Source organism: Hydra viridissima, unplaced genomic scaffold (assembly GCF_058129835.1).
Source record: "Hydra viridissima isolate aposymbiotic clone 2 unplaced genomic scaffold, HvirCarnegie_v1 scaffold_16, whole genome shotgun sequence".
Taxonomy (NCBI): domain Eukaryota; kingdom Metazoa; phylum Cnidaria; class Hydrozoa; order Anthoathecata; family Hydridae; genus Hydra; species Hydra viridissima.
This window is the reverse complement of record NW_028324315.1, coordinates 1,543,016-1,570,968: the sequence shown is the minus strand read 5'-3', so window position 1 is coordinate 1,570,968 and position 27,953 is coordinate 1,543,016. Positions and strand designations below refer to the sequence as shown.

Here is a 27,953-nt window from a genome sequence, read left to right as displayed (position 1 = left end):
GCGTACCATTGTGGACTTAGACAAATGGAGCTAAACGGTACGTTCTTAGGACGTCCTGTGCTTATTGGGATCACTGCTGCTTAAGAGTTCGAAAAAAACATTTTCCAATCTTATTCGCTGCCTTGATTATTTGAATAATAAATGAACCAATCACACTTTACTAAAGTGACTTAAAAATTTACTACCGTGACTTTAAACAAATAAATCAGACTTAAATATAAAAAATTAATACTACCGTGGCTTAAAGATAAAAAAAGATATATAAAATATGAATTAATTAAATATAAATTAGTAAGTTATATATTCATGCCGTTGCCCTGTAGCCACAAAGTTTTAAAGATCTAAAGCGTTATATTTTGAATGAAAATCTCGGCGTATGAGAGCAAATGATTTCATCGTGTTTAAAAGTTACTTTAAGCGTGATGCACTTTATGGAAAAGGGTATTATATGGGTCAAACTAAAAACCTCAGACAAAAACAATCAATCTATTTTGTTAAAATTGGTCAAAGAAAAAGTTCAGAAAAATAAAAAAATAAACTCAAAAATTAGAAAAAAAAAATTGTATCGCGAAAATATTAAAATTGCGAAGGTGAAAAAAGCAATCGCAATCGGTGATCACAATACGTTAAATTCTAGGCCTGGATACATATAAAATCCAGTTATCATTTCATTTAAAAATTTCATGTAACATCGTTTATAAATGGCAAATTACGTTGGGTTAACACATTTTTAAATATAAACTTTTGTTTTACACTTAAATTTAATTCAATAAAAATAAGAAACAATAAAATCGAGACTAAAATAATTAATACAAATTAGAAGCTGTATCTCATCAAATTTTAAAGTTCACTGCAAAACAAAATCCAATTCCACAGCACAACGTCATAACTACATGAAACAACAAACATGACCTCCAAAACTCGTTATCCGCCTTTTTAAACACATCAAATGTCTTAGATTTTGTAACAAATGGCACATTATCCCCCTCTGTAATGTTTTCTTTTGGAAACTGAGTCACGGGAACACTTTTGTTCAAAAATTGACACAGTCTTTCCCAGCCTTCACCGACTTTGTATACCAACAATTGGTCTTTTGGAACAAGTTGTTTGACTGTCGCTTCATGAAGTTGAATGCTATTAATCCACTTCTTTTTATCAAGAGTGTTAGACATGTTTTGCGGGAAAATTTTGTTAAAAGCTAGTTTTTCCATATAATATATATTCGACCATGTGCAACTAAGTAACGATCGAAGGTATTTTTTACTTGTTGATATTTCAATTAAACTACACGTCTTTTCAAATGATTTGAACCAAACCTCGTGATTTTCTCTCGTTGTTAATATTACTTTTGAATCAGGAAAAGCTTTAAATATTTTTTGCCAAATAACATAGGTAGGGAATGCAATGACAGCATCTACTGCTTCATACATTTCTTTCAACAAATCATTATGCTCTTCGTCTTTTAAAAGTGTTATGTAGTTTTCTAAGTTGATATTATAGTGATCTTCAAAGTCGTGAACGACAAAACCTAACTCAGTTAGTGCTTTAGCCATTGACTTAGTTCCAGTTTTAGAGTATCCAACACATATAATTTTCATTATAATTATTGTTTTTCAAATTTCCTTGAATTAAAAAAAAGTGATAGTTGTGGTTTAAATATACAATAAGTGCAAATAAACAAAAACTGATGCAAAAATTACATAACCAAGGCTAGCTATCAGACAATACTATAAACATCATGTTGTAATTGATATTAGCATATGCCAATTACAATACAGCCTAAACTCGATTTTGTCATGTCAATTACCATAACATTTTTTTTAAGTGTCAAAAATTTTGTCAAAAATATAACAAAGTAATTTTTCATAACTTATTTTTTCATAGAAACAATAAATTGAAATGTTCCATAAAAGTACTAGATATTATAAACTATCACAGATCCTAATAAAGCATTCAAAAATCGTCTGTCTCATCTGATTCATTGCTTAGAAGGCTTTGGCTCATGAGATTTACTGTCCTTTTCTTTCTTTTCAAGGATTTCAAGGCTTTTCTTTTGTCATAGATTGCTTGTGAAGGGGTAGCTTCAAAGTAGGTTTGATATTGAGAGTCTGGAGATGATGGTATTTCCTCCATGGGTTGATCTTCAACATCCTTCTTGCTGAGGTACCACTTTTAAACAAAAGGTCACAGTCTGGAATAGTTGCCTTTAATGAATATGCACTGGCTTGCCAGCTCTGGTGACAAATTGAATCTTTCTCTTGTTATGACTTTTCCAGCCTGAGAAAATGCTCTTTCTGAGGATGCAGATGTAACAGGTTTTCCAAGGAATCCTCTTGCCAAATCAGCAAGGAGTGGGAGATGATGTTCATGTGCCTTCCGCCATGCCAAAGGACAGGTATGCTCATCAGCTCTTGGTAAACCAAAGTAATGGATGAACTCAGTAGTAATGGTAGTTTATTCAAGTCATTTGATGAAAAAATATCATTGTCATTGGGCCTTAACTCATTTAGAAAGAGATTCTCTACTTCCAAATCATCATTAGGCAGTCCTTGAACATCCTTGACTCTTTCTGGATGCTTGGAGATGTTATGTCTTCATTTGTAGTCTGCATTGTTGTTGGGTGATTTGCCACAAGCTTTTCCACTAAATCATCCTTGAACTTTGTAGTTCCGAAAAAGTGTCCTTTGCAGAAGGGATTCAGTAGTTGTCCAACTTCAAGTTGAAAGATTTCACTACCTTTCAAAGGAAATTTGGCATACAGATTTTTAAGTACTTCAGAGAAGAATAACTTAGCAGATTCACTGAAGTTTTCCTTAGCAACAAATCTTTCAATAAATCCAAAAAGTATTTTGAGCTTGAGTAATGCCTGATGCATCCTTGGTTGGGTGTCACATGACAGCCTTTCACTGAAATCTTTGATGTAGCTTAAAAAAGGTAGTAACTCTTAAAAAAGTTCCATTTGAGATCTATCTGGCATAGCATCATGAAAATCTACCTTAGCAAACTTCAGATTTAGAAGAGGGTTCTTCATTCTCAATGTGGCATCAATGAGTTGAAGGTGAATATTCCATTGGGTTTCACAATAGGTTGGAATCTTTAATGGAGATGTATTATGAGACATGCACTCATTTTCAAGGAGAGTAATGTAATTTGTAGAGTGATTTTTAGCTTGTGATCCTTGCACTGCATACTGTTTTCATCCAATTAGCTCAAGTATTTACATTTCCTTAGAGCTGCTGCCATATTGCTCGCTTGATCCACAACTGATGCAATAGAGAGATGTTAAAGCCCTTCTTTTTCAACAATTCTATCCACATAAAATGAAATATTTTCTCCTGTGTGTCTGACAGAGAATGGCTGTACCTGGTACACAAAGTTGTTGTACCTGAAATTTTATAAATGAATTTGTTTAAGCAAACAAAAATTTAAGCAAAGGAGGTAAATTTTTTTGCAATTATACAAACAAACAAAAACTATTGGCATAGGCCTTTACTAGATTGTCTGAATTTTTTAATTTAATTTAAGCAAGAAAATTAATTTAAGCAAGAAAAGTCGCAACTATATATGAAACACCAGCTTCTTCTTCAATTCGTTTTTTAACCTTTTCTTTTCTCTCATGAACTATCTGAGTAAATTCTTTAGGATGGACTGATCGCAGATGCTATTTAAGATTTGCTGTGCTGCTTTTTTTCACCTTAAATATCTTGTTACAAATAACGCATCCACATCGTCTACCTAAAAACAAAAAAGCCAATTAATATTTTTTATGGAGGACAATAATCATTAGATGTAAATCAACAATATAAAATATTTTTTATTTATTGCTTCGAGAGTATTCCCAGCAAGCACGTAAGGTTATTTCAACGATGCAATTTGGTTGAAATATGATTGAAAAATAACGATCTAAGTTTCAACGCTATTTCAACGTAAGTTCAACATTAATAATAAACGTTAAAAATTTCCACGTCTTTTCTAAGTTAATTTTCAGTTATTTTCTAACATCGACACGTGTTGTAATAATTATTGCTATTAATAGTAATAGTAAATGTATTTCCCCTACAGGCATTTGCTGATTTAAAACGGATTTAGATCGCGTTTAAATGATATTTAAATCAATCTGAACGTTTAGCAATCAATTCTAAACGGATTCCGAAAAGCGATTATTGCTTATTTTTTTAAAGAAATGTGTTAAAAATGCATTATGACTCAAGGCACAAAACAACACATTTAGAAGACATTCACAATTACTTTTTTTTTTTTGCATTAAAAAAAAGAATTTCTTTCAAATAAATATGTTGATAACGTGGAGTTTTTATACAACACAGTTTAATTAAACAATATTTTATAAAGTATCTTTTTTAACGCAACATAATAATGCAAAAAAATGTTTGCATGCTTTCATTTGAATAATTGTCAAATTCTTTGGTTTCCTTATTTCTGACTTCAATAAAAAGAAAATATTTTTAAATGAAATATCTACCTATAAGAACCTAGAAAAGAATAAACCTAATATATGTTTACTTTTTATACTTTTAAATTTTCTTTTTGATTGTTATGTATTTTGTTTATTATTTTGAATTTCGTTTTATAACCTTTGAATATTATAGCAAAACATTATAAGATCAAAGGTATGAAACAAAAATGAAAAATTAGTTCTATAGTTTCCAAAAAGATTTTTTTAAAAGAGGACCTTCAAACCTAAGGTCACCTTAGCTCAGCTATTTTTAAAGCTAAGGTCATCTTAGCTACACTTTAAAGGTGTAGCAATAATTTCATAATTGTTTTATTAAATTATCAGAATGAAAACTTTATAACATTAAACTTAATTTTTTTTTGTTTTAATAATCACTATTTTCTCAGTACTGCATATTTCTTTCTTAACAAAGTCACCTGTAAAAAAATTCTACATTTTCAAAATAATGACTCACATTTTGTTTTTTATTTAAAATAGAAGTACTGGTTTACCTGTTTAGTTTCATTACAATTAAAGTATAACTAATTTTATTTTTCAGATGATAAAGAAGTTGATGTTAATGTTAATGGAAAAAGTAAGAAGAGTGACAAATTAGATTTTGGAGATAACTAGCAATTTGTAATAAGAAAAAACAAAGGAATGATTATAATCAGGGTTAGATTATAATCAGGGCATCAGTACTTTCACAATCACTTTGTCTGTTAGCTATAAAAATTCAATTCCAGGTTTCCATTATTGAGGCAGTGAGCGCTATTTGAAAAGACAATATTGTGGATCAACCAAGTAATACTTATTTGTTTAGCTTGAGTTGGTGTTTGTATATATGTATATGTTTTTTATATATTATATATGTTATTTAAAAATAAATTTTTATGTAAAATACCTTTTGCATATTTATTGTAATGTTTTTTATATTGTGGTTTAACCGTCTGTATTTCCACAATCACCTCTAAAATTAAACTAAAACTTTCAAACAAACAGCAGTTGTATGTCAAATGTACCCCAAATCAATGAAATGGATCAAGCGAGTAATTTATTAAACTTTAAAAGTTTTTTAATTTTGTCTGATGTGACCAATGCAGTTGCTTAAGCTATAATCTTTCTTTTACCATTATCTCTGGATCTTATTACTGTGAAAAATAGACTTTGATTAAATATTGCATAAAATTTTTTAAGCCTATATTTTACAACATACCTTTTAAAATAGATTCAAAAAAATTAAGTTAGTGTACAAAAATTTTAGTAGTTTTTTAAAAATCTTTTTCTTATATGAATAATTTAATGTATTTTACAAAGTTCCAGAGAAAAATTCTCTATCAGCTAGCAAATATGGCAAATGAAATTAAAGATTTGAGAATAGCAGTTAAAATGATAAGCATACCAAGTTCAGAGCACTTAAAAAGTGGTGAAGTTCATCTGGAAGTTATTGCTGGACCTATTTAGACCTTGAATGGGTATAGAAATTTAGAGGAGCAGTGTGGAATACTTGCAAATAACACAACTTTAGTTAGTAAATAGCTCATGTTTTCTATTTCAAGTTCAATATTCTGTCATTTAAAATTTGAATATGATTTTAAATTTTATTAGTTAAGACTGTTTGTTTTGATGTCTTAAGTAGTTTTTGCTTTTACTGAATGAGCAGAATTTATATTTTAATCCTAAATTGGAGTTCCATATCTATTAAAAAGTGAATTTTTTGATAATTTATTTGTAGTTTCACCTTCTTTTACGAATTGGGGGAAAATCTACTAAAGATACTTCAAAAAATCTCTTGAAATGACTTCTTTCTAATTTTGTTATGTCGCATTTAAGTATGGATGCTTCCATTTAGAGACACTGCTTTATGTCAACTTGTTGTTGGTAAAGTATTAACTTTTTTGTTTAACTAAAATCAAATTCAGGTTATAATTCTATTCTTTAATGTACTTCAAATCTTAAATACCATTAAAACTATGAAAATAGTTTTGAAGGGTATGATATTAACCTATGACACATTGAATAGGGCTTTCAAAGAGCATAGCGCTATCTGATTAAATTTTTTAAGTATTTCTAAAAAGATTAGTAGAATATAAAAGTAGTGAAGCAATTTAATCGATTTTATTAATCCATTGGTGCTTAATCCACGGCTCCTCTTATACCACTGTTGATTTTTTGTATAAAAATATTTTTTGACATTTAATTCCTTTATAACTATTTAGACAACGCTTAACTTTGACGCTGAAATTAAGAAAAGTTAAACGTTGTCTAAATTTAGAAAACGATCGTTTTAGAATTACTTTTAAGTACTTAGTACGATTGTTTTATTGAGCTGTTTTTATAACAACTTATTTTCACAATGTTTTACATAAGTTAAGCTAGTTACAATTTTAAATACATAAATGTATAATCAGATATTTTCTTATTATTTTTCGGTATTTATTATGAGTGTTACACTCATACTAAATACTGAAAAGTAATATAAAACGATCGTTTCATTTATTACATTCGTACGGCATTTAAAACGAACATTTAGATGGAATTTAAATTGCGTTTAAAATTAACGGTTAGGTAGGGTTTAAACGGAACTTTCGAATAACTTACGTTCTAAATCAAAACAGAATTAAATTTAAACATTTTGGGAGAACTTTAATTAAGCGTTGATTAAATGTTAGAATGCCCGCAGGGTCAAGTTTTAAATTATGGTTAATAAATATATACGTTGAGTTGTATTTTTATATAAAATACGTAAAGTTGAGTTTTTTAGTAATTTAGTTTACGCACATAAAATAAGATTCCATATATATATATATATATATATATATATATATATATATATATATATATATATATATATATATATATATATATATATATATATATATATATATATAGGGGAGAACTTGCACCCTTGATCCGTATGCACCTTTGATCCTACAGCGTTATCTTTATACTTACATAAGTTATTAAAAATGGCTGATAGCCATCGTGTTATAAATACTGAATCTACAAATTTTATTGTGTTTTGGTAAGAAAAAGTTGTTTCTAAAAAGTTTTATTTTGGCGGCAAAAAGTATTTTTTTTACTTTTACAAAAAGCTCACATCTTTAACATTTGCTTGTGTTTAGTAATTTTGTTTATATCATTTTGTAACTAAAGTATTCACCTCTTCTATGGTTGTTTTTGTTATGTTGTAAAACCATCTAATATGACAAAAAAGAATTTTTTGTGAAAATGGACCGGGTTAGCACCCTTGATCCTAATGCGTTAATGCACCTTTGATCCTATGATCAAAGGTGCATACACAGAAAAAGAAAAGAACAAAATGTAAAAACTATAGTAACATGGACATTTCTGTACAATATGTCATATTGTATTTTAGTAATTTTTTTTAGGATAAAGCCTTTTGATAAAGATTTTTATGCTATTTTGTGTTTATTTTTGTGTTTATAATATCATTTTGTATTCATATATATATATATATATATATATATATATATATATATATATATATATATATATATATATATATATATATAATTTGTGTGTGTATAAATCTTTGTTTATGTTTGTATGTATTTATAAAAACGATCTTAATAAAAATTAATTTAACAATTTATGAATAGAATAAAGTTTAACAGATTTTTTTTAATTTACAGTTTAACATGGTGTATCATAAAATAAGAAAAACTGAAAGACTGACTAGGGGTAAAGTTAATGAAAATGAAATGCGAGCAGCTGTTGATTCAGTTCTTGATGGCCAGACAGTTTATCGTGTATCTAAGGAAAGAGGAATAAGTTTAATGACAATAAAAAGGTATGTTAGGAAATGTCGATCAAACCCAAATACAGTCTGCAAACCTAACTATGTTACAATGCAAATCTTTGCAATGAAGAAGAAACATCTTTATCAGACTATCTTTTAAAGGCTTCAAAACTTCATTATGGTTTTTCAACCAAAACAACATGAAAACTGGCATATGAATTTGCAATGACTCTTTCTAAACGCATTCCTAAGTCGTGGAATAGGTCACAAATAGCTGGGAAACAGTGGCTTCATGGTTTTATAATACGCAGGAAAGAATTATCTTTACGAAATCCAGAAGCTACCAGCTTGGCACGAGCAACTGCTTTTAATCGTTATACAGTTGGAGAATTTTTCACCAATCCAAGAGAGGTTCGTCTGCGACTCAAGTTTCAACCACAAAATATTTATAATGTAGATGAGACAGGTCTCACAACTGTACAAAAACCAGTCAAAGTAATTGCTGGTAAAGGAGACAAGCAAGTTGGAAGGATAACTTCAGCAGTAAGAGGGATGTTGGTAATAGTTTGTTGTGCAGTTAAGGCAATAGGAAACTCAATCCCTCCGTTTTTTATTTTTCCAAGAATTCATTTCAAAGGAAGCATGATAAATGGTGGTCCACCTGGATGTGTTGGGGTTGTAAATCCTTCTGGCTGGATGAAAGTTGCAACATTTTTAGAATGGATGAAACATTTTATTCAAAATGTGAAATGTTCACCAGTTAATCCAGTGCTTTTACTTCTTGACAATCATGAGAGCCACGTTTCAATTTCATGTTTAGATTTAGCAAAAAAAAATGGCATAACAATGCAATCCTTTCCACCACATTGTAGTCACAAGCTGCAACCTTTGGATTGGTCAGTGTATGGGCCACAGAAACGTTATTACAATGCAGCCTGTGAAGATTGGGTTGTATCTAATCCAAGACCAATGACCATATATGATATAGCTGCAGTTACAAGTAACGCTTATGCACAAGCCTTTACTCCATCCAACATTTCTGCAGGGTTTGCTGTGGCAGGAATTGAACCCTTTAATCCTAACATATTTTCTGATAATGAGTTTTTGGCTTCATCTTTGACAGACCGTCCAGAACCAGTCACTACTAATTCATTTCAAGATGTTGTTGATTCAGCTTCTGCTAAATTTCATGTCCCAGCCTTTAATCATTCAATGTCAAGTCTACCATCAGACTCACCTTCTAGTTTATTGCCTACTCAGTTTCTAAAAATAACTGACCCTGGGAGTCAACTGTCCAGTGTTACTATTAATATTGCTCATCAAGCAAGTTTAGAAAAAATCAAGCCTTTTCCAAAAGCTGGATCAAGAAAGTCTTCTAAAAGACATAAGCGTCAGCGCACCCTAATACTCACTGATACTCCTGTTCGAAATGAACTAAATAGACTTCAGGAAATGAAAAAAAAAAGTCAGTCTAAAAAGACAAAAAATCAGAAAGCTTTATGCCAAAAAAAAATCTTCATGACAAGAAAAAGAAAACTTGATGTAAAAAATTATGAAAGAAAAAATGATAATATTTTAAACAGCTATAACAGTGACAGTGATATATTAGAATCTACTCAAGGATATTGTAAAGAAGTAATTTCTTACTTTAACAACTGAGGAAACAGAGCCTCAGTAAAAAGAAAACATTTTTTATCATTGATTTTTCTTTTTTCGTTGCATTAATTTTTTTCTTTCATTGATTTTGCTTAAAGTTTTAATAAAATTTATAAAAAGTTAAATGGTTTTTAATATAGACATTGTTTGAATGACTTAAAAACAATTTTTACACATTCACGGTATAAATTTGGATTCGGATCAAGTATAGAAAAACAGGATCAAGGGTGCATATATGTAGGATCAAGGGAGCATACCAGTATGCACCCTTGATCCCAATTGAGTGTTATTAATTTTTATTATTTTTAATTTATTTTAAATATTTTGCTCAGAAAATGATCATTAAATCATAATAAAGTATAAAGTTTGCTATCATTTACTGTTAATTTAGAGGTTAAAGTGAAAACATATATTCAGTAAATTGGCCGGATAGATTTTTAGGATCATGGGTGCATACTCTCCCCTACATGGTAAATCTACAGTTAAGCGGCCTAAAATAATTTTAAATTTTTGCTTTTAAAAAATACGGCGGAGAGTGAAAACGTCATAGAGTATTTATTAAAAGCAAATTAGATAAGTTTCAAAGTAGTTTTTTTACTTTCTTTTTTTTTTCTAATTTTGGAACTGTGTATAATTTATATAACCTTTTTTATTGTGGTTATGTTATTTTTATGATATTGTTATCATCTTGTTACTCTATATGCTATGTGCAAAATTGTTTTTGATTAATTATAAATTATAGTTAAAAAATATAGGTTAATATAATAATTGTTCATGCTGATGTGTTTTTAAAAGAAATGTGGCTATGAAAATAGCCGTTTAGTTAAACAATTACAGTGGATACTGACGGGACACGCAGGAAACAAATGCTGTGAATATAGGGACATCTTTAAACTGTTGCCGCCAAATAAATTCGTGAAGATGGGAAGTGAACAAACCTTCGGATGTACCGAACTGTTGCCGCAATTTACGCTTAACCCGCATCCATAGATTTTCAATGTTTTGGGTGTGTGTGTCGTTATCTAGAGGGTTGACAAAATTGCTTTCATGGGTAACTACTGCATGGGAATAAATTCCATTACGTAAGTTTTGTATTCCAGCGTAAGATGCCCAGCCATCTGAAACGATATGAGTTGCAGGCCAAATAAACTGCAATACAAGGTTTTGAAGAGTTTCTGCAGTTCTATCTGGAACTTCTACCAAAAAATATTTTCGCGACTCCCTCTCAATACCGCCAAACACCCAATGACCTGGGCGCCAGTGTCCACGTTGATATTTTCTGTAAAAAAACTTGGACTCGTCAATTTCAACGACGATTGGTGTCCCTTCAGCATTGTTTCCTCCAATAACTGAAGGATTTGTCTCAAGATCTTGTTCGCAAATCTGTCTACAGAAGTTTTTTAATCTGCTAATGTATTGGGAGCGTCATTCATACCTGCTTCATGCTGGATTTCACTCTGTGGCATATTTCGACTCCAACAATATATATAACAAATTAATGTTTGAAGAGACAACCTACTCTTGCTGAAAAAGGAGCCATCTCTTACACTTTGGCGCTTATTGCATCCATTACATTTCCACCGGTACCTATCCATTGCATCTTGATAACTATGCAATCCAAACTGTGTGTTACAATTTTCACAATACACACTGTTTTTAATCAGTCTGCGTCGTGCTAACCACTGTAAAGCAGGCATTGGCTGTTTAATGCTAAACCCCAGATCCATCAAACGCCAAATCTCTTTCAACACAACGTCGATTGGAAGAATATCTTCAACGATTCTTGTTGGAGTACTTGGTCTCCCACGAGCAGCACGTTGCATTGCCATCTAATTGAGCACATAGTTAATAACATTTTGTTATGTTTTTTTAACAATTACTCTTTAAAAATTGATTAAAAAAATTATTATAACAATTAATTAAACAATAATAAAGATTGAAAAAATGTTTTTTTATATTACTTTATCATAAACTTATATATAACATACAAAAATAATTTTGTATGTTATATATAAGTTTATGATAAAGTAATATAAAATCAAGCGCGTTGCACTATTTTTATTTTATCTACTTCAAAAGTTTATTTCGTTTTTATAATCACTCATGCGTGCATACTATTAATCTATTTAAACGCATTTCTTCACTCTCCGCCGTATTTTTTAAAAGCAAAAATTTAAAATTAATTTATGCCGCTTAACTGTAGATTTACCATATGTATATTCATATATATATATATATATATATATATACATATATATATATATATATATATATATATATATATATATATATATATATATATATATATATATATATATATATATATATATTTATATATATATATATACATACATACATACATATACATATATATATATATACATATACATATACAAATACAAATACATATACTTGTGTGTGTATATATATATATATATATATATATATATGGTTATATATATATGCATATATATATACATATATTTTATGCATATATATATATGGTTATATATATATGCATATATATTTATACTATGCATATATATATATATATATATATTATGCATATATTATGCATATATATATATATACATTTTATGCATATATATATATGTATATATATATATATATATATACATATATATATTTTTGTTTCAGATACTTGATAAATCAAAAATGTAAAATTACGACTTCAAGGACTTCTCAATGGAGAAAAATTAATAAAGGTATAGTAAAATTAGCTTCTCGAACCAATGTTGCACCTATGAAAAATCTTGCTGTTGATGATGATGTTGAAGTGAATCAAGATTATGTTTAGGTTGAAAGTCCTAATTACAGTATTATTGATGAAAATTATTTTGAGGGAATAGCCAGAATTTCTAACAATGGTGCAGAGGATACATTTCAATCTATGTTAGCTAAATGGGTTGTACAAAATCAAATTTCCAACATAGCAACTAACGAATTACTTAAGTTGATGCTGTCATTTGGCCATGATAATTTACCAAATGATGTAAGAGCATTGTTAAATACTCCTAAAAGTATTGAAGTAAAGGTAAAGTGTGGTGGGGAGTATTTATTTTGGATTACACAAATGCATTCTCAGAAATTTAATTAAGCTACCCAACATTGATAAAATTGAATTGGTGGTTAATATTGATGGTCTTCCGTTATTTAAAAGTTCTTCTGTTCAAATATGGCCAACATTATGTAACATCTTTATGTTTGAATAGAGTAAAACATGCAGGGAAGCATAATCCTCTTTCTGTGATATATTTCTGTTGTGATGCTCCGGCAAGACAATTTTTAAAATTTATTATTAGTCATAATGGTTATGATGCATATGAGCGTTGTGAAATTTGTGGGCCATATACCAATGGGCGTGTTATATTTGAAGGACTAGATTATCCTTTAAGAACTGATTTGAGTTTAATTTATGTAATTACAAAGAGCATCAAAAAAGTTTTTGCAGTTTATCAACGATAAATTTTCCTTGTTGTTTAGGATTTGTTTTAGACATAATGCATTTAGTATATCTTTGTGTAGTTAAAAGAATCTTGACATATTTGTGTGAAGGTCCAAATATATTTAGACTTGCACCAACTGAAAAGGCGGCCATATCAGAGTATCTTCTACAACTTACTGGCAAAATGCCGTCTGAGTTAGTTGGCAACCACAAAGTCTGGCTGAGTTTAAGCGATGGAAAGCCACAGAACTTAAGAACTTTCTTTTGTATACTGGCATGGTTGTATTAAAAGATATTGTTTCACACCAAATTTATCATCATTGGAATTATGTGTTGCAGTGACCATAATGGTTGATGACAAGTTTTTTAAAAATGGTGAATTAGTGTTATACTCATATAAGCTTTTAAATTGGTTTGTAAGCACTGCTCCTGTTTTGTATGGACAAGATTTTATGAGTTATAACATTTATAATTTAACTCACATTGCTGATGATATTAGTAATCATTCCTCTTGCTTGCAAGAAATCTCTGGTTTTGCTTTTGAGAATTACCTTAAAACTCTTAAAAAGTATATTCCTAAATGTCAAAATCCATTGTCACAGATTGCTAAAAGAATCATTGACATTAAAAACACTAGTTCTTATATAAATGTGAAGATTATGAAAAATTGCATCTTATAACAAAGATAGCTGGTTTTTCCTTCATTCACCAAAAGTTATCTGCATTACAAAAATTTTAAATGAAAATGATATTGAATATGTTTACTAGTTATGCAGACTAGGTGGGTATTTTAGCAATCCATGTTGCTCAAAACTCTTGGATATTTATTTTCTGCATGCAAACAGCAGGTTTCAGAAAAAAGTCATTAAAAAAATTGAAATAAAAAATAAAGCATGTGCTATTCCATATAAAACTATGACTGTTTTTCTCAAAGGTGGGCACTTTCGATAAAAGTTCCGATAATCGATAATCGATAATTATCGGATTAAGAAAAAATTATCGATTATCGGACTAACCTAACTATCGGACTATCGATTATCGGACCGGCAAAGTTGAACTTTCGATAAAGCGATAATTATCGGATCAAAGAAAAATTATCGTAATAAAATTTTTTTTTAAACTATCGGACTAAATTATCGGACCGACTCAAAACTATCGGACTAAATTATCGGACAGACTCAAAACTATCTGACTTCTATTTTTTAAAATGTTCATATATTTAATATTTTGCATTTCAAAATTGGGGTATTTTTCACGAAAAAGACGACATTTAGACAGCCTTCCGCGGCATTCTTGGACAGGTGGCGCGTAATTTAAACAATTTATAATAGTAACTCCGCTCTCGCTGGGTCCTTGCTGCATTCATTTCATCGTTCTGAGTATCACCAGAAGAGTCTGAGTGTCTCTGTGCTTTTAACAGCAGTTAAGTCTGCTATTATTAAAATGGACAGATTTGTTATCCCTTCTACAAGGCGGCCTTCTAGCGCCATGAGCCTAAGTGATGAAGAGCAAATCTGTGAAGGCACTACCAGCCGGGAAGTCAGCCCGTTAACACAGGAAAATGTCGCTTCTTTAGCCAGGACTGACATATCCAGTCAGGGGGACAACCAGATTGCCCATAACAGCGGAACCAGCAGGACCAGGGCTCCCTTCACTAAGACAGATGGGAAGGCACAGGCATTGTGGAATTGTCAGAACAGGAGGACAGTGGCGGCCAATCAGATCAAGGAGGCCATCGGTAAAAAGCTTCAGACACCAGGGGAGACACGCTGGAACTCATGCTACGATTCCTGTGCTGCTCTGCTTGAGGTGCTGGAGGACCGAGATATGATGGAAAAGCTGAATGCTGTAATGCTTAAGCAAAGCTTGCCTTATTTGTACAGTACTGATAAGGACCTGCTCGCTCAGTACTGCAAGATAATGAAACCGGTTGCAACATGCCTGGACACCCTGCAGTCTGAAGTGAATGCCTATATGGGCATTCTCCTGCCTACTATTAAGCTGATGAAGGACCAAGTAGCAGGCTTGAGGAGGGATAACAGCATTGTTGAGGGGCAGGCGTTGATAACATACCTGCTGGAGAACCCTCAAAATCCACGTGTGGCCTTGAAGGGGAGGTTTGAGAAGATGTTTGAGGATAAGGACCTTCTAGTGGCCACTGCCCTCCACCCCCATTTCAAGCTAAGTGTGGTTGGGTATCTTAACCCAGCCTTGAAAGGTGACATCAAGAGGCAAATCGTCAGACAGATGGAGATCAGGGCCAGCCCTGGAGAAGAGACTGGTGGAGAGACTGGCCAGATGCAGAAAGAAGATGAGGAGGACCCCTTCAAGTACATGAGGGACGACGACGATCTGTTGGCAAGAAAGGGTGTCCTTGAGGAGGACATTGAAAAAGCTTGCAATGAGTGGAACAGAATCAGAGTGAACAGTAAATAACGTGTCTCTTATGACCAGTTCCCCCTGCTCCACAGAGTTGCCTGGTTGGATATGTTCCTCAAGTACAACACCCCCCTCCCCTCCTCCGCAGCTGTGGAGAGGCTGTTCAGTAGTGGTTCAGATATCTTGAGGCCTAAGCGGTCGAACCTGACAGCCGACAACTTTGAAAAACTTGTTTTTATCAAGGGTAACCTTCCCTTGATTTCTTAAAATAAAATTTTTTGTACGTTTTCTTTTTACAACTTTCTAAAATTTGTTGGAAAAATTACCATTCTCTTTTTTGTCAAAATTTTCTAATGCAAAAATTTTTGTGGTTATTTTTTTTATATGCTGGACAGCAATTTTTCTATATACCACCATGGCATACTGCTTTGGGTGACAAGATAAACTATAACATGCATTTAGTTATTTATGTTTTTGATATTTTGAGATAATTATGATCGGAACATGCATTTTGGAGGTCAACATGTTAAAAAAAAACCTCAGAGGAAATTTTTTTATTCTGGAATTTTTTAACATTAATACACAAGATCTTTCAAGAGAAGAGATAATTTCATCAATTAATTTTTTTAAGTAAGATTATCGGACTTAAAATTATCGGACTGGTATTTTTTTTGAACTATCGGACTATCGATTATCGGACCGGTGAATCTGGAAAATTATCGGACTATCGATTATCGGATTAAGAAAATAAACTATCGGACTATCGATTATCGGATTAAGAAAAAATTATCGGGTGCCCACCTTTGGTTTTTCTACCACTGCATTACAATTTTGAACTATACATTCCTTTTATTAAAAATTCAGTAGTTCATAGTTGTTTCACTTATATTTATATTATTACTGTTGCTGTAATTTAATACTCCTCCTGTTCTGAAATACTGTTCTGATTTGCATTCAACATAAAGAATTATGAAAAATAAGTTATGTTGTTAATTAAACACATTTTTACATAAAATTTAGACATTTTTTTATAATGTAATGAACATTTTTTTGCCGATAATATAGTCTACTACATTACCCAATTATTTTTTAAAAAATTTATTATTTTTTTTTAATGAAAAATTTTGTTTCAGAATACTGTTCCGATTTATAAATTGGAACAGTATTTCAAAACAGAGGGAGTTTAATTTTCCATTAAATATTCACACATAAAGTATGATGTGCAGTATCTTTTTTTTTTTTTTTTAAAGAATAAACCTGAAACAGTTCACAATAAAACATGATGTGCGAACTTTATTTTGTTTTATTGTATTGAAAGTTAGTCTAAAAGTTATATTTTCTGACGTTAAACAATTGATGCTTAAAAATATTCATATTTCTTTTAGTTATACTTCGCAAAATGTTTCCTAAGATAAAAAATATAATTATTTAAAAAATATTTACTATTAAGAGAATTAAACACTTTGAATATACTAGAATAAATTCTCTCCTCAAAATTTCTTGCTAAAGGTTTTACAGGTTTTTTCAATTTATTGTCAGCTAATAACATCCAACTTAGGATCAAAATCTTTGAACTATGGTGTGGGCCAGAGCAGTTTGGTTTGAGTATTCAAAAGAAGGTGTTGTTTGTAAGTACGAAAATACTATTCCATCAAATCGGATAAAGAATGGCTTTGTTTATTAGCCAAATCGAAAGATGGAATCAGGAATTAAGAGAAGCTTTCTGTAAGAATCAGGCAAGGCTCAATAGTGACCCTCTTCAAAATCATTAATTTTTTTATATGTTGTTGATATTCATATTAGAAGCTCAATTCCAAAATTTTTACAGTAAATATTCATTGGTTCTCTAGATATTAGATGTCAAAGTTTGTCTAAATTTTTAGAAATATTGACTAAATGGTGCCGTAAGCATTTTTAAACTTAAAAAAAGTACAAACTAAATACTTTAAATTAGGAATTGCACTTGATTATTGTTTATTGGCTAGTTTAGACTTAAAAATTATAAATTAGATAAAACAAAGACTTTGGCCTGTCTAAATATCATGCATCAAAAGTACGCAAAAGTTTATTTTTAGTCTTTTTGAATCTTCGTTTTCATCTAAAGCCGCGGGAATCCCATAATTTTTTTTTTAAATTATAAATCTTCAACTAGTTAATTAACTTAAAATATAAAAAAAACTATGGGCAAGTAAAGGCTTAATCGCAAAATCCAACTCAAAAATGAAAGTTTAGTCATTTGGCGCATTTTTCGTGACCACATAATGGCTAAAGCCCTGGGTTTACAAGAAATAGTATAAGAGAAACGTGAACATTGTTCTTTTAATGATCAGATAGAAAAATAATAGTTGTGGGGTATGCGCATATTTGATAGTTATTCAAAAAAACATACATTCTGTTTTACAGTTAATTTCTTAACTTATTTTTTAAGCTCATTTGTTCATTAGTTTGTTAGCTTCTTCAAAATCATTTGTTGCTAAGAAGTAATCCCCAGCTTGATTAATTGGAGTCGGGGGACTTATTTTACATAAGATGTTGTCATCAGAATATACAATGCTATCTTTCTGGTTAGGCCATCGATAACAATTTTTACCAAAAGATACACTTTTCATGCAGTCAACTACAATACCGTCTTCAGTTATCTGAAAATATTAAAACAAATTTTAAAAAATCTATGAATAACATAATGAAACATAATGCTTCTATAACAAATAATGATTTAAATTCTAATACTGTTATCAATGCTATTAGCTTTTAACTTTTTAGTTTTTTCGTTTACCTCTGCAATAACTCCTGGATACCATTGATTTTTGTGAACAACTGCCACCCAATCATCTTTCTTCCATATAACAGAAAGTTCAGTTGCAAGTTTATGTATTTCTTCTTGATATTTCTCGGCTTCTTCATCTTCAAATTCATTGTTATCATTTTCTTCAATAGTCGGTGCAGTCAATTTTCCAATTCTTAATAGATTACTCCATCTAGAAAACAAAGATCTTATTTGTTGACTTGAAACGAACTCATCCGCGGTAAGAGATTTTCTTATCAGTGTATTAACTTCTTCTGGTGACATCTTCTTTCCTGTATTTTCTCCATTTATGAAGTTTTCATAAAGTAGTTTTTTCTGCTTTATGGAAAAACGAAACGTCTTTCTTGTTGGTAATGCCCAACCTAACTTTTTGAACTTTTGAGAGTATATATTGTTTATTGGGGTAGGTGTGATCTTAACCAATGCGGTTATACAATTTGAATGAACTTGCGAATATGCTTTCATCTTTTCAGTTTAAATCTTTTTTACTTTATCTAAAGAAGAAAATTCTTCAGATCTTTTGTGCTGCCCTTTCAACATATGTTCCTCTAACTCGATAACTGTTTTAAAATATTCCATACAACCTGTCTCCTGGCAAAAATGTAGTGTATTTAAATCATAATTTCTTTTCTTATTTTTTCCTTGAGTTTTTCGCTGAAAGTTTCCTTCAGTACTTGTGAATGGAACAATCAATTCAATTGATGTTTCAAATGAAAGGTTGCTGTATAGCACTTTAACTCCTTCTCCAATTTCATAGTATCGCCACAAAGTCATGTAGTCTTCTTGGAACTCATAGGAGTGATAGTTGCTTATATTTGGAATTTTAGGACCAGTTAAAGTAACATTCTCAATTTTTGCAATGCTAACCATTGCGTTTTTGATGCCATATCCGTATTTCACTGCTTTTGCAACATCTTCTGCTGTTACTATGTCATTGCCAGCGTCTACATAACTTCTCAATATTGTTTTAGCGGATGCACTTTCCCTATCGCATTGGTCTTTTCCACAGCAAGGCTCATTAAAGTCGTACCGTAGAAGTTCTTATTTTTGCAGAGCTTGTACATAGATTCGACTGAATAATTAGCATGATAACAGTTAGCATTATCTGACTTCGCAAAAATATTTACTATTTCTGGCTCATCTAGGCGAAACTGATTAAGAACTGATTCAGCAATAGAGATAACAGAGGAAACACCTTGATCGCATCTATACACAATTGTTAGGTAAACGTGTTTTTTGAGAATGTCTTTTTTTTTTGTAAAAAAAACATCTATGTGCATGCTGATGCCTTTCTTTCCAAAGTAGTCCTTCTGGCCCTCTCGAAATTTCACGGGCAATATTTTTTGTGAATAGTCTTTCAACCAAAGTGCTGATTTGTCATCTAGTTGTTTATATGCATCATTCTTTGCTTTTTTTTGCTGTGCATCTCTTAGTAAGTGCTTCATATACTCTGTGATGCTGCTTATTAAAACTTTAATGTCATATAATACATCATCACCAACGTTATTTTCATTTCCTATTTGGTTGACTTCATCTAAAACTTCAAATAATTCATTGCATTCATAGCATACAGAATCATTCAAAATGCTACATGATTGCAATTTAATGTTTTCAGGATCAGAAAGGGCAAATCTAGTTGAATGTGTTGCAATTTCATTTTCCAAATCGCTGCAATGAAGCTTATATTTAGTTTTTAAATACCTTTTTGATCTTTCGAGTTTCTCAACAGTTGATTTTTTATTGAACATAGTTGCGAATTGTTCAAGTGTTGCAAATGCGTTCATCCCAGCAGCAGCCGTGTCATTTAAACCAGCGAGACATTTTCTATGAGAAGGTTTAATTGCATTTAGTATTCGCAATAAACTTGATTCGGACAGAGGTTCGTATCCAATTTCTTTGCAGCTTTCACAATATAAAGCAATGGTATGACTGTTTTTTGCTGTTAAAATGGCACGGGCTACAGTTTCAACATCACCACTGTCATACTTTATTTTGGAAATACCATAAGAAACGTCTTGTAATAATCCACTTGAGAAGAGAAAATCTAAAAAATGCTCACATTTCGGAATTGAAAGTCTACTTCTTGTAAATAAATTTTTTTGGGGTAGTACAAACCCATTTTGCAAGGACTTCCATTTTCTGGCAAGTTCTATTTTATATTATGTGCATGTAAATGTGTCGCATAAAAATTGCTTTGTGTATTTATTATGATCAATAAATGCCAAAATTACCAGTTGACTTGTTGCGTCACTGTTGTTATACATTTCCACGAGTTTTTCAATTTCATCCGGAATTTCTGTTTCGGTATTTTCATTACCTTCAAGCACTTTCAAAAACTCTTCTGATTGACCAGGTGCAATGCATTCTGCAAATTTATTTCTCAAGGCCTCTTCCATACGTTTATATTTCCTTCGCATTTGTTGCTTTGTGGATTCATTGATAAGCTCAAGTTTTCTTTTAAACTGGAATTTAATTGGACTGGTCCCAAGACAATCTGTAATACTTTTTCTGATTTCATTTGAAGTATTGAGTTCTTCTTGATTTTGTAAGAACTCATCTGGTAAAAAATCAATATCATATGCTGCTGATGTAGATTCAAGTTCAGTTTCTATGTTTGTTTCTTTTTTTTTTGTCTCGGAATAGTGTTCCTTTTGATGACGATCACATATTATTGAACCAATTGGAAAGTATGAATTATAACAGGAAGATATTTGAAGTGTCATAGATATTGGTGAGGGTCGCCCTATTGTTGCTTTCTTCCCTGTTTGTAGTTTGTGATCAGGGTGCATACATTTTTTTCCTTGTTTCCATCCTATTCCTAATGTGTAGCGATGATATGCACATATTTTCTCTACATTGTTAAATTTTCTGTTTAATCGATTTTCAATCAGAGATTTTTCGTTCCAATCACAAGCTAACTCATAACTCTTTAATACCTTAAAACCAATTTTATTATTTTGTTACTATCTTTTTTTATTATCAAAAATCTAATTATTAAAACCTAAATTTAGCATTTACAAGATATTGTTATAAATCCATTTAAGTAAAAGTTTTTACTAAAATTGAAAAATTACCTTTAGGTTTATAAGATGTGGTTGTATATTTTCAGTGAGTTGGCTTGTTTCAAACATTTCGTCTACATTTGGAGTAGATCGCATGTAAGGTCCACAATTATTCCATTCAAAGCAGCAACATGTTTCGTAAGAAATATTTTTTCCTGACATTTTCAAAAATGTTTTCGAAAAAGTCAAAAATATAAACTAACTATAAACGCACAAAATATCGGTTGGGTTTACAAAGTGATTTATCAAATAAAGTAATCATACTCAAAATCATACTCAGGAAAAATATTCAGAGTAAAAATCATACTCAAAAAACATGATTTGAGCTCCTTCTGTTTCTTACATTAAACATTTATTATTCAAAATAAGAAATCATCAATATGAGGCATATGTTATTTTTTAGATACTATTGCAATAACCCATAGGTATTTTTTATAAATAAGATAGGTTAAAGGTCAGTACTCATTTTTGAAAATCAAATTTTACTGTAAACCCAGGGCTTTAGCCATTATGAGGTCACAAAAAAAGCGCTAAATGACTAAACTTTCATTTTTGAGTTGGATTTTGCGATTAAGCCTTTACTTGCCCATAGTTTTTTTTATATTTTAAGTTAATTAACTAGTTGAAGATTTATAATTAAAAAAAAAATTATGGGATTCCCGCGGCTTTAGATGAAAACGAAGATTCAAAAAGACTAAAAATAAACTTTTGCGTACTTTTGATGCATGATATTTAGACAAGGAAAAACATTTTATTTACCTGTTTTGTTAATTTTTGGTCTAAAATAGCCAACAAACAATAATCAAGTGAAATTGATATTTGATAGCATATATTTTGTTCTATTTTCAAGTTTAAAAATGCACTTGACTACATTTAGTCAATATTTCTATAAATTTACTCAAGCTTTGAAATCCAATATCTAGAGAACCAATGAATATTTTTAAAAAAAATTTTGGAACTGAGCTTCCAGTATGAATAGCGACAACATATTAAAAAATTAGCCATTTTGAAGAGGGTCACTCTAAAAAAGTTGTATTTTTGCCTGATTCTTACAGAAAGTCTCTCTTAAAAAAAGATGTGACCCAACAGATGATTGGCTTAAGTTTAAACTAAGATATGTCAAAACTACAGGTATTTTAAAATATTGTGTTAACTTAAGGAAAAATGATTACAATAATACTTTTTATTTGTTAATTTTTTTTAATTTACTAATAATGAACATCATTTGTCCCTTTTTTTTTAATTTTTATTTTTAATATTTTGATTTGCTTAATTGAAATCTTTAGATTATGATAAAAATGTATGAGATGACTATGGTGACAATGTTACTGCTGGAGAGACCAGTGGAGTAATGGATGTAATAAGTAAAAATGTAATAAGCCTCCTATATCAGGTAAACCTTTTTACATTTCAGTAAATATCTTTTTAAAGGGTTCCTAAAGTTGGAGGATGTAAGGAGGATTTAGATTGCATAACTAAACATGAGACCTGTTGATTGTTAGTATTTTTTTGATTGTTTTTAATTGTAAAGACAGACAAAGTAAATTACTTACAAACTAGGCACAAACTTTGATTTTTCGTAACTTTTGATTTGTAGGTTAAGTTTTCCTATTTTTTAAAGCTCTACAAAGCTATAATTTAAAATTAAAAATTAAAACAACTAGGTGTAAAATGGCAAGATAAATTCTCCTTTGCTTTTGAAGACTTGTAAAAAACTGTAATGTTTGTTTTGTAAAACTTTATAAGTGCACAAACGAAGTTTTCCTGATAAGAAACAAATCACATTCCCATTCCTGTTCCTCCTAATAAGAAAATCGAGCGAACAAAGAATCTACTTTAGGTGAGCATTTGCATAATTTTGTACTTGCACCATTATTTTTTTTATTACAGCTTTTTATGAATTTTAAAAAAATATATTAATTTTTTTGTTAATGTTTATCAAATATTTAAAGATATATTGTAAACAAGTCAGTTTTCAGTTGGTAAAGTTGATTGTTAGGTCTTGTTAGGATTTGGTTGATTTTTTATTGTTTAGATCTTAAACAGTTCTTGAATGACAAAGATGAAAGTGAAAGTAGTGCAGGAGAGACGTCTCCTAAAAAGAAAAAGAAAGGTAACTATTTACTCTATATTTAAAATCAACATCAGTATAAAGAAAATGTAATGTTAAAAAAAAATATTCATAAAAATTGTAAGGTTTGTCTTTGTGAGTTTATTTTTTGTAATAGCATCTATTTTTGCTGAAATTATATTAGTTTGTTTACCACTTAAATCATTGTCAGGCAGTTCATGTGTTAGCATGCCAGAAAATAGCCAAAGAAGTGATTCTGTGGTTGAGCCAGAAAATGATTGTATGATATCTTCTGTGATCCCATTGATTTTGCCTCTAAGGAAAGACTCTGCAAGTGTACATGATGAATTCTTTTTAAACAACAATGATGATAAAGATAATATAGTTTCTGAGCTTACTTTTTTTGCCAGTTTTTTTTTTAGTTTTTTATTGTATTGTTATTTGTTATCAGCAATCTAGAATGACACAATAGTGTCATTCTAGATTGCTGATAACTTGAAAAAGTCTGATGCTTTGATATGCAGGCTGGAACATTAGTTTGATAAAGATTTTTGACACAAAAATCAATGTATTCTTTTCATATTTAGCATTTCAATTGATGGTTATTCAAAAGTTGGAACAGATCAATCTAAGGCTTGATAATCTGTTTAGATTAGTTCATACTTTTAAAGAAAATAAAATGATGTTTATCATCTTCCCCAACCATTACTGAGCTTACAGATTTAATTCACTTTAATGCAGGGTTAACAAACCCTAAAGAGTTTAAATCATTTGTAAGGTTTTAATTGTTTTAAACTAATTATATGAACTGGGTATAAAAAATAAGACAGCGTGAGCTATTCTAAATTTTATATAAGAAACATTCAAAACATTTTCATGTTTTGAATTTTTTTTTACTAGAGGTCTGCCATTTTTATAAAATTTGAATGATTTGTGTGTTTTCAAGTTATTAGAAGAATTTATATACATACACACCCACATATACATACACACCCATATATATGCACTGGTTTCAATATATATTGTAACCTGTAAAATTACTTTTCAATTACAGGTGAAAGAACTTTCTAGACTTGGTGGGAGCAGCGCTAAAAAATGTGTGATAAATGTATTAAACAGGTATATTTCAATACACCTGTTCAAATCAAATATAAACAGACATGTCTAGACATGTCTGTCTACTAACTACTCATTATATTCATGTGTGCTTTTTCAAATCTTAATTGAGATATCCATTGTTGTTTTATTGCATAACTTTATCATGATTTAGTTTATATAGTTTTAACTGTAATTTTTAAATTAAATTTATTTTGTCTTTACAGGTTAATGGCAAATAAACTGCAAGCGAAGTTAAATTTGACTGGATCTAACGCAAAACAAATAAAAAAGATAGGATTTCAAAGTTTAAATATTTACAGAGGAGTTATTGGTATGTGTGTGTGTGTGTATATATATATCTATATATATATATATATATATATATATATATATATATATACACACACATAAATATATGTTTTATTTGATGGATGCTTTATCCGAAAGAGATGTTATCTTGGACAATAACGAAGTAAATTGGATCAATATTAAGCTGTTTTTTCCCCACTATTGATCGTTAAATATTTACACTCACTTGTAAACAATGTGATGGTGAATATTAATGCTTGTAAAACGCACGAATATCTTACTATAACGTTTTGAGATCTCTGCCTTTCGGATTCATTCATGTTTATCGGTATTTTTATGTCATGTTTCACACAACTTATACAGGTTATTTTGGAAAACTTAGGTGATCAAATCAGAAAAAAGTGTTTTTTGTTCATTTTTTTGTCCATTTTAGAACGCCGTTTATAGTTGTTAAAATCTATAAAGTTGCTTTCATTTAAATGCAGTTACCCGATGTTTTAAGATAAAAAAAAACGCGATCTACGACGGTATATTGCAGACTGTTTGAAGTTTGCACCTTTTCGTTTGGATGGTGGAATGCGAGCATCAAATCAAAAGGAGAGTGTGATGATAGAAGGTGATACAGAAGATGTTGATATTTATGATCAAGAATGATTTTATCAAGATCGTTTTCCAAATAATTTTTGTTTTGTATAATTTTTTGTTTTAAAAATGTTTAAATTATCTTTGTGGTTTTATTTGCTTTCATTTACAATTTAGTTATCTGCATTTGCAAAATGACGAATAAGCAGATCATTTGTGAAACTATAATAAGATATACAAAATCAACTATTGCTGTCTTTATAATGTATTGAAATTTGATTGGATTTGTTTGTGGTCACAATTTAGCTTGACACAAATTGTATAAACTTTGAAAAAAAAGCACATACAATGATTCTTTTCACCCGCACAAAATTTCTTATCCACGCAATATTGTTATTGTGAGCAGAATATTCTACTCACAATAACATTATTATACATAAAAGAAATGTTTGTTGAACCATCGCTAAATCAACGTTAATATAACGTTGATCTGTGGTTTGTTTTCAACGTTTATCTAACGTTTGGTTTCAACGTAGATTTACGTTTCCATTTTAACCAAAAATTAACGGCTTTTCAACCATAAATTTCAATATTATTTCAACGTTTTTTCAACGTTGAAATGCTTGCTGGGTTGGCATTCATAGATAATATAGAGATGAAGTGATTTTGGGTTCTAATGCAGTTATAGATAGATACAATATGGTATTGATATTAAACTGTTTTGTATTCAAATCAATATAAAAATAGCAGATTTTGTATAGTGCTGAAAATACCAATGTTGCGTTTGTAGTTGCATTTTATAGCCTTGTACTTAGTTTATCGAAACTTGCCACATTTTGATATACATTACCCATTTGGCTTGTATACATAAAAAATAGTTAAACTAAAATTTAAATTTAAAAAACAATGAATAATTCTTACCATCAATTTTTCTGAAATATTTCCAAACAGGACGTGACATATTGAACTTGAAAAGAGTCTTCTTTTTGCTATGAAATTTTGTACACAACTAACAATTATGGATAAAAAACTGTCGATTATATATCAATTGTTCATGTTAAAATGCCCTACTTTGCTTTCTTATTAAATTTGCAATAACGAAAAATTTATGAAGAGATTTTTTCGTCTTTGTCATTTTAAAAGCAAATTGGCATAATTTCGTAATATTTATTTTTTCATTAGCATACTAATAAGCAGTTGAAAAAATTTGTCATTGGCATAGTATTAGGATATAACACTTATATGCTATGACGGCATGCCTAATGATATTTAACAATTACAATGCCAAAATGTAATTGAATTGCGTGAAGAAACTATTTACAGTGGATTTGATTGACGTAGTTTCTTTGATATGTTGTAAATATAGTTTAACACTTTCGCTGCCAACTACGAGTATACTCGTAGTAAGTTGGCGTCATTTATTTGCCAACTATGAGTATACTCGTAGTAAGTTGTCGTCATTTATTTGCCAACTACGAGTTTACTCGTAGTAAGTTGGCGTCATTTTTTTGCCAAGTACGAGAATACTCGTAGTTATACTAACTTATTTCAAATAATATTTATGCATGACTGGCTTTGTCTGCTCTTTTTTTTTTTTTTTTTTCTTAGCTTCACATTTGGTTTCAGAAAATATTACATTCAAGTTTTTATTTTAAAAATCCAGGGAACCTAATTTAAATGCGGATAAATACGAAATAGCTTTAAACAGATAAAATAAAACATTGATATTTATTTAATTTTATTTCATGAAAATTTAAGTGTAAACCTATTCTGCTGAATGATACGTTCTGAAACATTCGCCGATACATAACGGAGGTCTATTTTCACAAACAGCACATTCATATCGTGTTTCTTTACGTTTTATTTTAGAGCAGACTCGACATGGTTTGGTTGGAAATTTTTTTTTTTTCATTCGTTGGTATTGAAGGCAAGTAGTGGAAGCTATTATTGGTTATTCGAGGCACAATTTCATTCAAACGTTCACCCAATAAATCAGTAACAACTAATTCTCTAAACTTAAGCAAGGAAATTGTTTGATCTACCCCATAATTGCTGTTTAGACAGTAAGCATTAAACAAAAAAGTATCAAAGAGATGAAGTGCTACTTTTTTATACCATCTGATTGTCTTTCTTAGGCAATCATAATATGATACCATTTGTTCCGCCCAATCTACTCCTAACATATATTGATTGTAATCTTTAATAACGTTGGGTTTCATTTTCTTCTCTCCTTCTTCTGTTTGTCACTTCAATCATTTTCAACGAATGCAATGCTAATCATTAGCATGCCTCTTTTGTCTTTCCATTT

General features: G+C 30.2%; 5 protein-coding genes, 1 long non-coding RNA gene and 4 pseudogenes across 6 annotated transcripts; 5 read left to right on the top strand and 5 right to left on the bottom strand.

Moving 5' to 3' along the window:
• Positions 1-833: 833 nt before the first annotated feature.
• On the bottom strand, positions 834-26,860 carry LOC149877254 (uncharacterized). The gene is made up of 3 exons (XM_090074314.1): positions 26,567-26,860; positions 23,850-23,971; positions 834-3,735 (listed from the first exon to the last, which is right to left on the bottom strand). Exon 3 carries the CDS (start codon positions 1,596-1,598, stop codon positions 834-836), a length of 765 nt encoding a protein of 254 aa, XP_089930440.1. The 5' UTR covers positions 1,599-3,735; positions 23,850-23,971; positions 26,567-26,860.
• LOC149877262 (uncharacterized) lies at positions 3,106-6,363 on the top strand (annotated as a pseudogene).
• LOC145185961 (uncharacterized) lies at positions 8,114-9,654 on the top strand (annotated as a pseudogene).
• LOC149877261 (uncharacterized) lies at positions 10,704-11,701 on the bottom strand (annotated as a pseudogene).
• LOC149877260 (uncharacterized) lies at positions 11,892-14,289 on the top strand (annotated as a pseudogene).
• LOC149877259 (uncharacterized) lies at positions 17,255-19,861 on the bottom strand. The gene is made up of 2 exons (XM_090074315.1): positions 18,494-19,861; positions 17,255-18,356 (listed from the first exon to the last, which is right to left on the bottom strand). The coding sequence occupies exons 1-2, from the start codon at positions 18,986-18,988 to the stop codon at positions 18,147-18,149; spliced, it is 705 nt and encodes a 234-aa protein (XP_089930441.1). The 5' UTR covers positions 18,989-19,861; the 3' UTR covers positions 17,255-18,146.
• Positions 18,839-20,642, bottom strand: LOC149877258 (uncharacterized). Its single transcript, XM_090074301.1, has 2 exons — positions 20,635-20,642; positions 18,839-20,602 (listed from the first exon to the last, which is right to left on the bottom strand). Exons 1-2 carry the CDS (start codon positions 20,640-20,642, stop codon positions 19,480-19,482), a joined length of 1,131 nt encoding a protein of 376 aa, XP_089930427.1. The 3' UTR covers positions 18,839-19,479.
• On the bottom strand, positions 19,146-21,845 carry LOC149877257 (uncharacterized). Its single transcript, XM_090074312.1, has 2 exons — positions 21,598-21,845; positions 19,146-21,459 (listed from the first exon to the last, which is right to left on the bottom strand). Exons 1-2 carry the CDS (start codon positions 21,745-21,747, stop codon positions 20,683-20,685), a joined length of 927 nt encoding a protein of 308 aa, XP_089930438.1. The 5' UTR covers positions 21,748-21,845; the 3' UTR covers positions 19,146-20,682.
• On the top strand, positions 22,651-23,663 carry LOC149877256 (uncharacterized). The gene is made up of 3 exons (XR_016448079.1): positions 22,651-22,716; positions 22,872-23,425; positions 23,621-23,663. It is a non-coding gene; the product is annotated as an uncharacterized LOC149877256 (long non-coding RNA).
• On the top strand, positions 23,800-25,685 carry LOC149877255 (uncharacterized). The gene is given in 6 exon segments (XM_090074316.1): positions 23,800-24,333; positions 24,336-24,359; positions 24,362-24,429; positions 24,711-24,775; positions 24,979-25,085; positions 25,497-25,685. Coding segments are annotated over 6 exon segments (357 nt in total). The 5' UTR covers positions 23,800-24,254; the 3' UTR covers positions 25,511-25,685.
• Positions 26,861-27,953: the final 1,093 nt, after the last annotated feature.

Excerpts from the sequence above, each read along its gene's own strand:
- LOC149877254 (XM_090074314.1), bottom strand. The coding sequence starts at position 1,598 with ATGAAAATTATATGTGTTGGATACTCTAAAACTGGAACTAAGTCAATG.
- LOC149877259 (XM_090074315.1), bottom strand. The coding sequence starts at position 18,988 with ATGAAAGCATATTCGCAAGTTCATTCAAATTGTATAACCGCATTGGTT. Across the intron at positions 18,357-18,493 it reads ATCCAGGAGTTATTGCAGAG|ATAACTGAAGACGGTATTGT; the intron begins GTAAACGAAAAA and ends TAATATTTTCAG.
- LOC149877257 (XM_090074312.1), bottom strand. The coding sequence starts at position 21,747 with ATGTCAGGAAAAAATATTTCTTACGAAACATGTTGCTGCTTTGAATGG. Across the intron at positions 21,460-21,597 it reads CACATCTTATAAACCTAAAG|GTATTAAAGAGTTATGAGTT; the intron begins GTAATTTTTCAA and ends ATTGGTTTTAAG.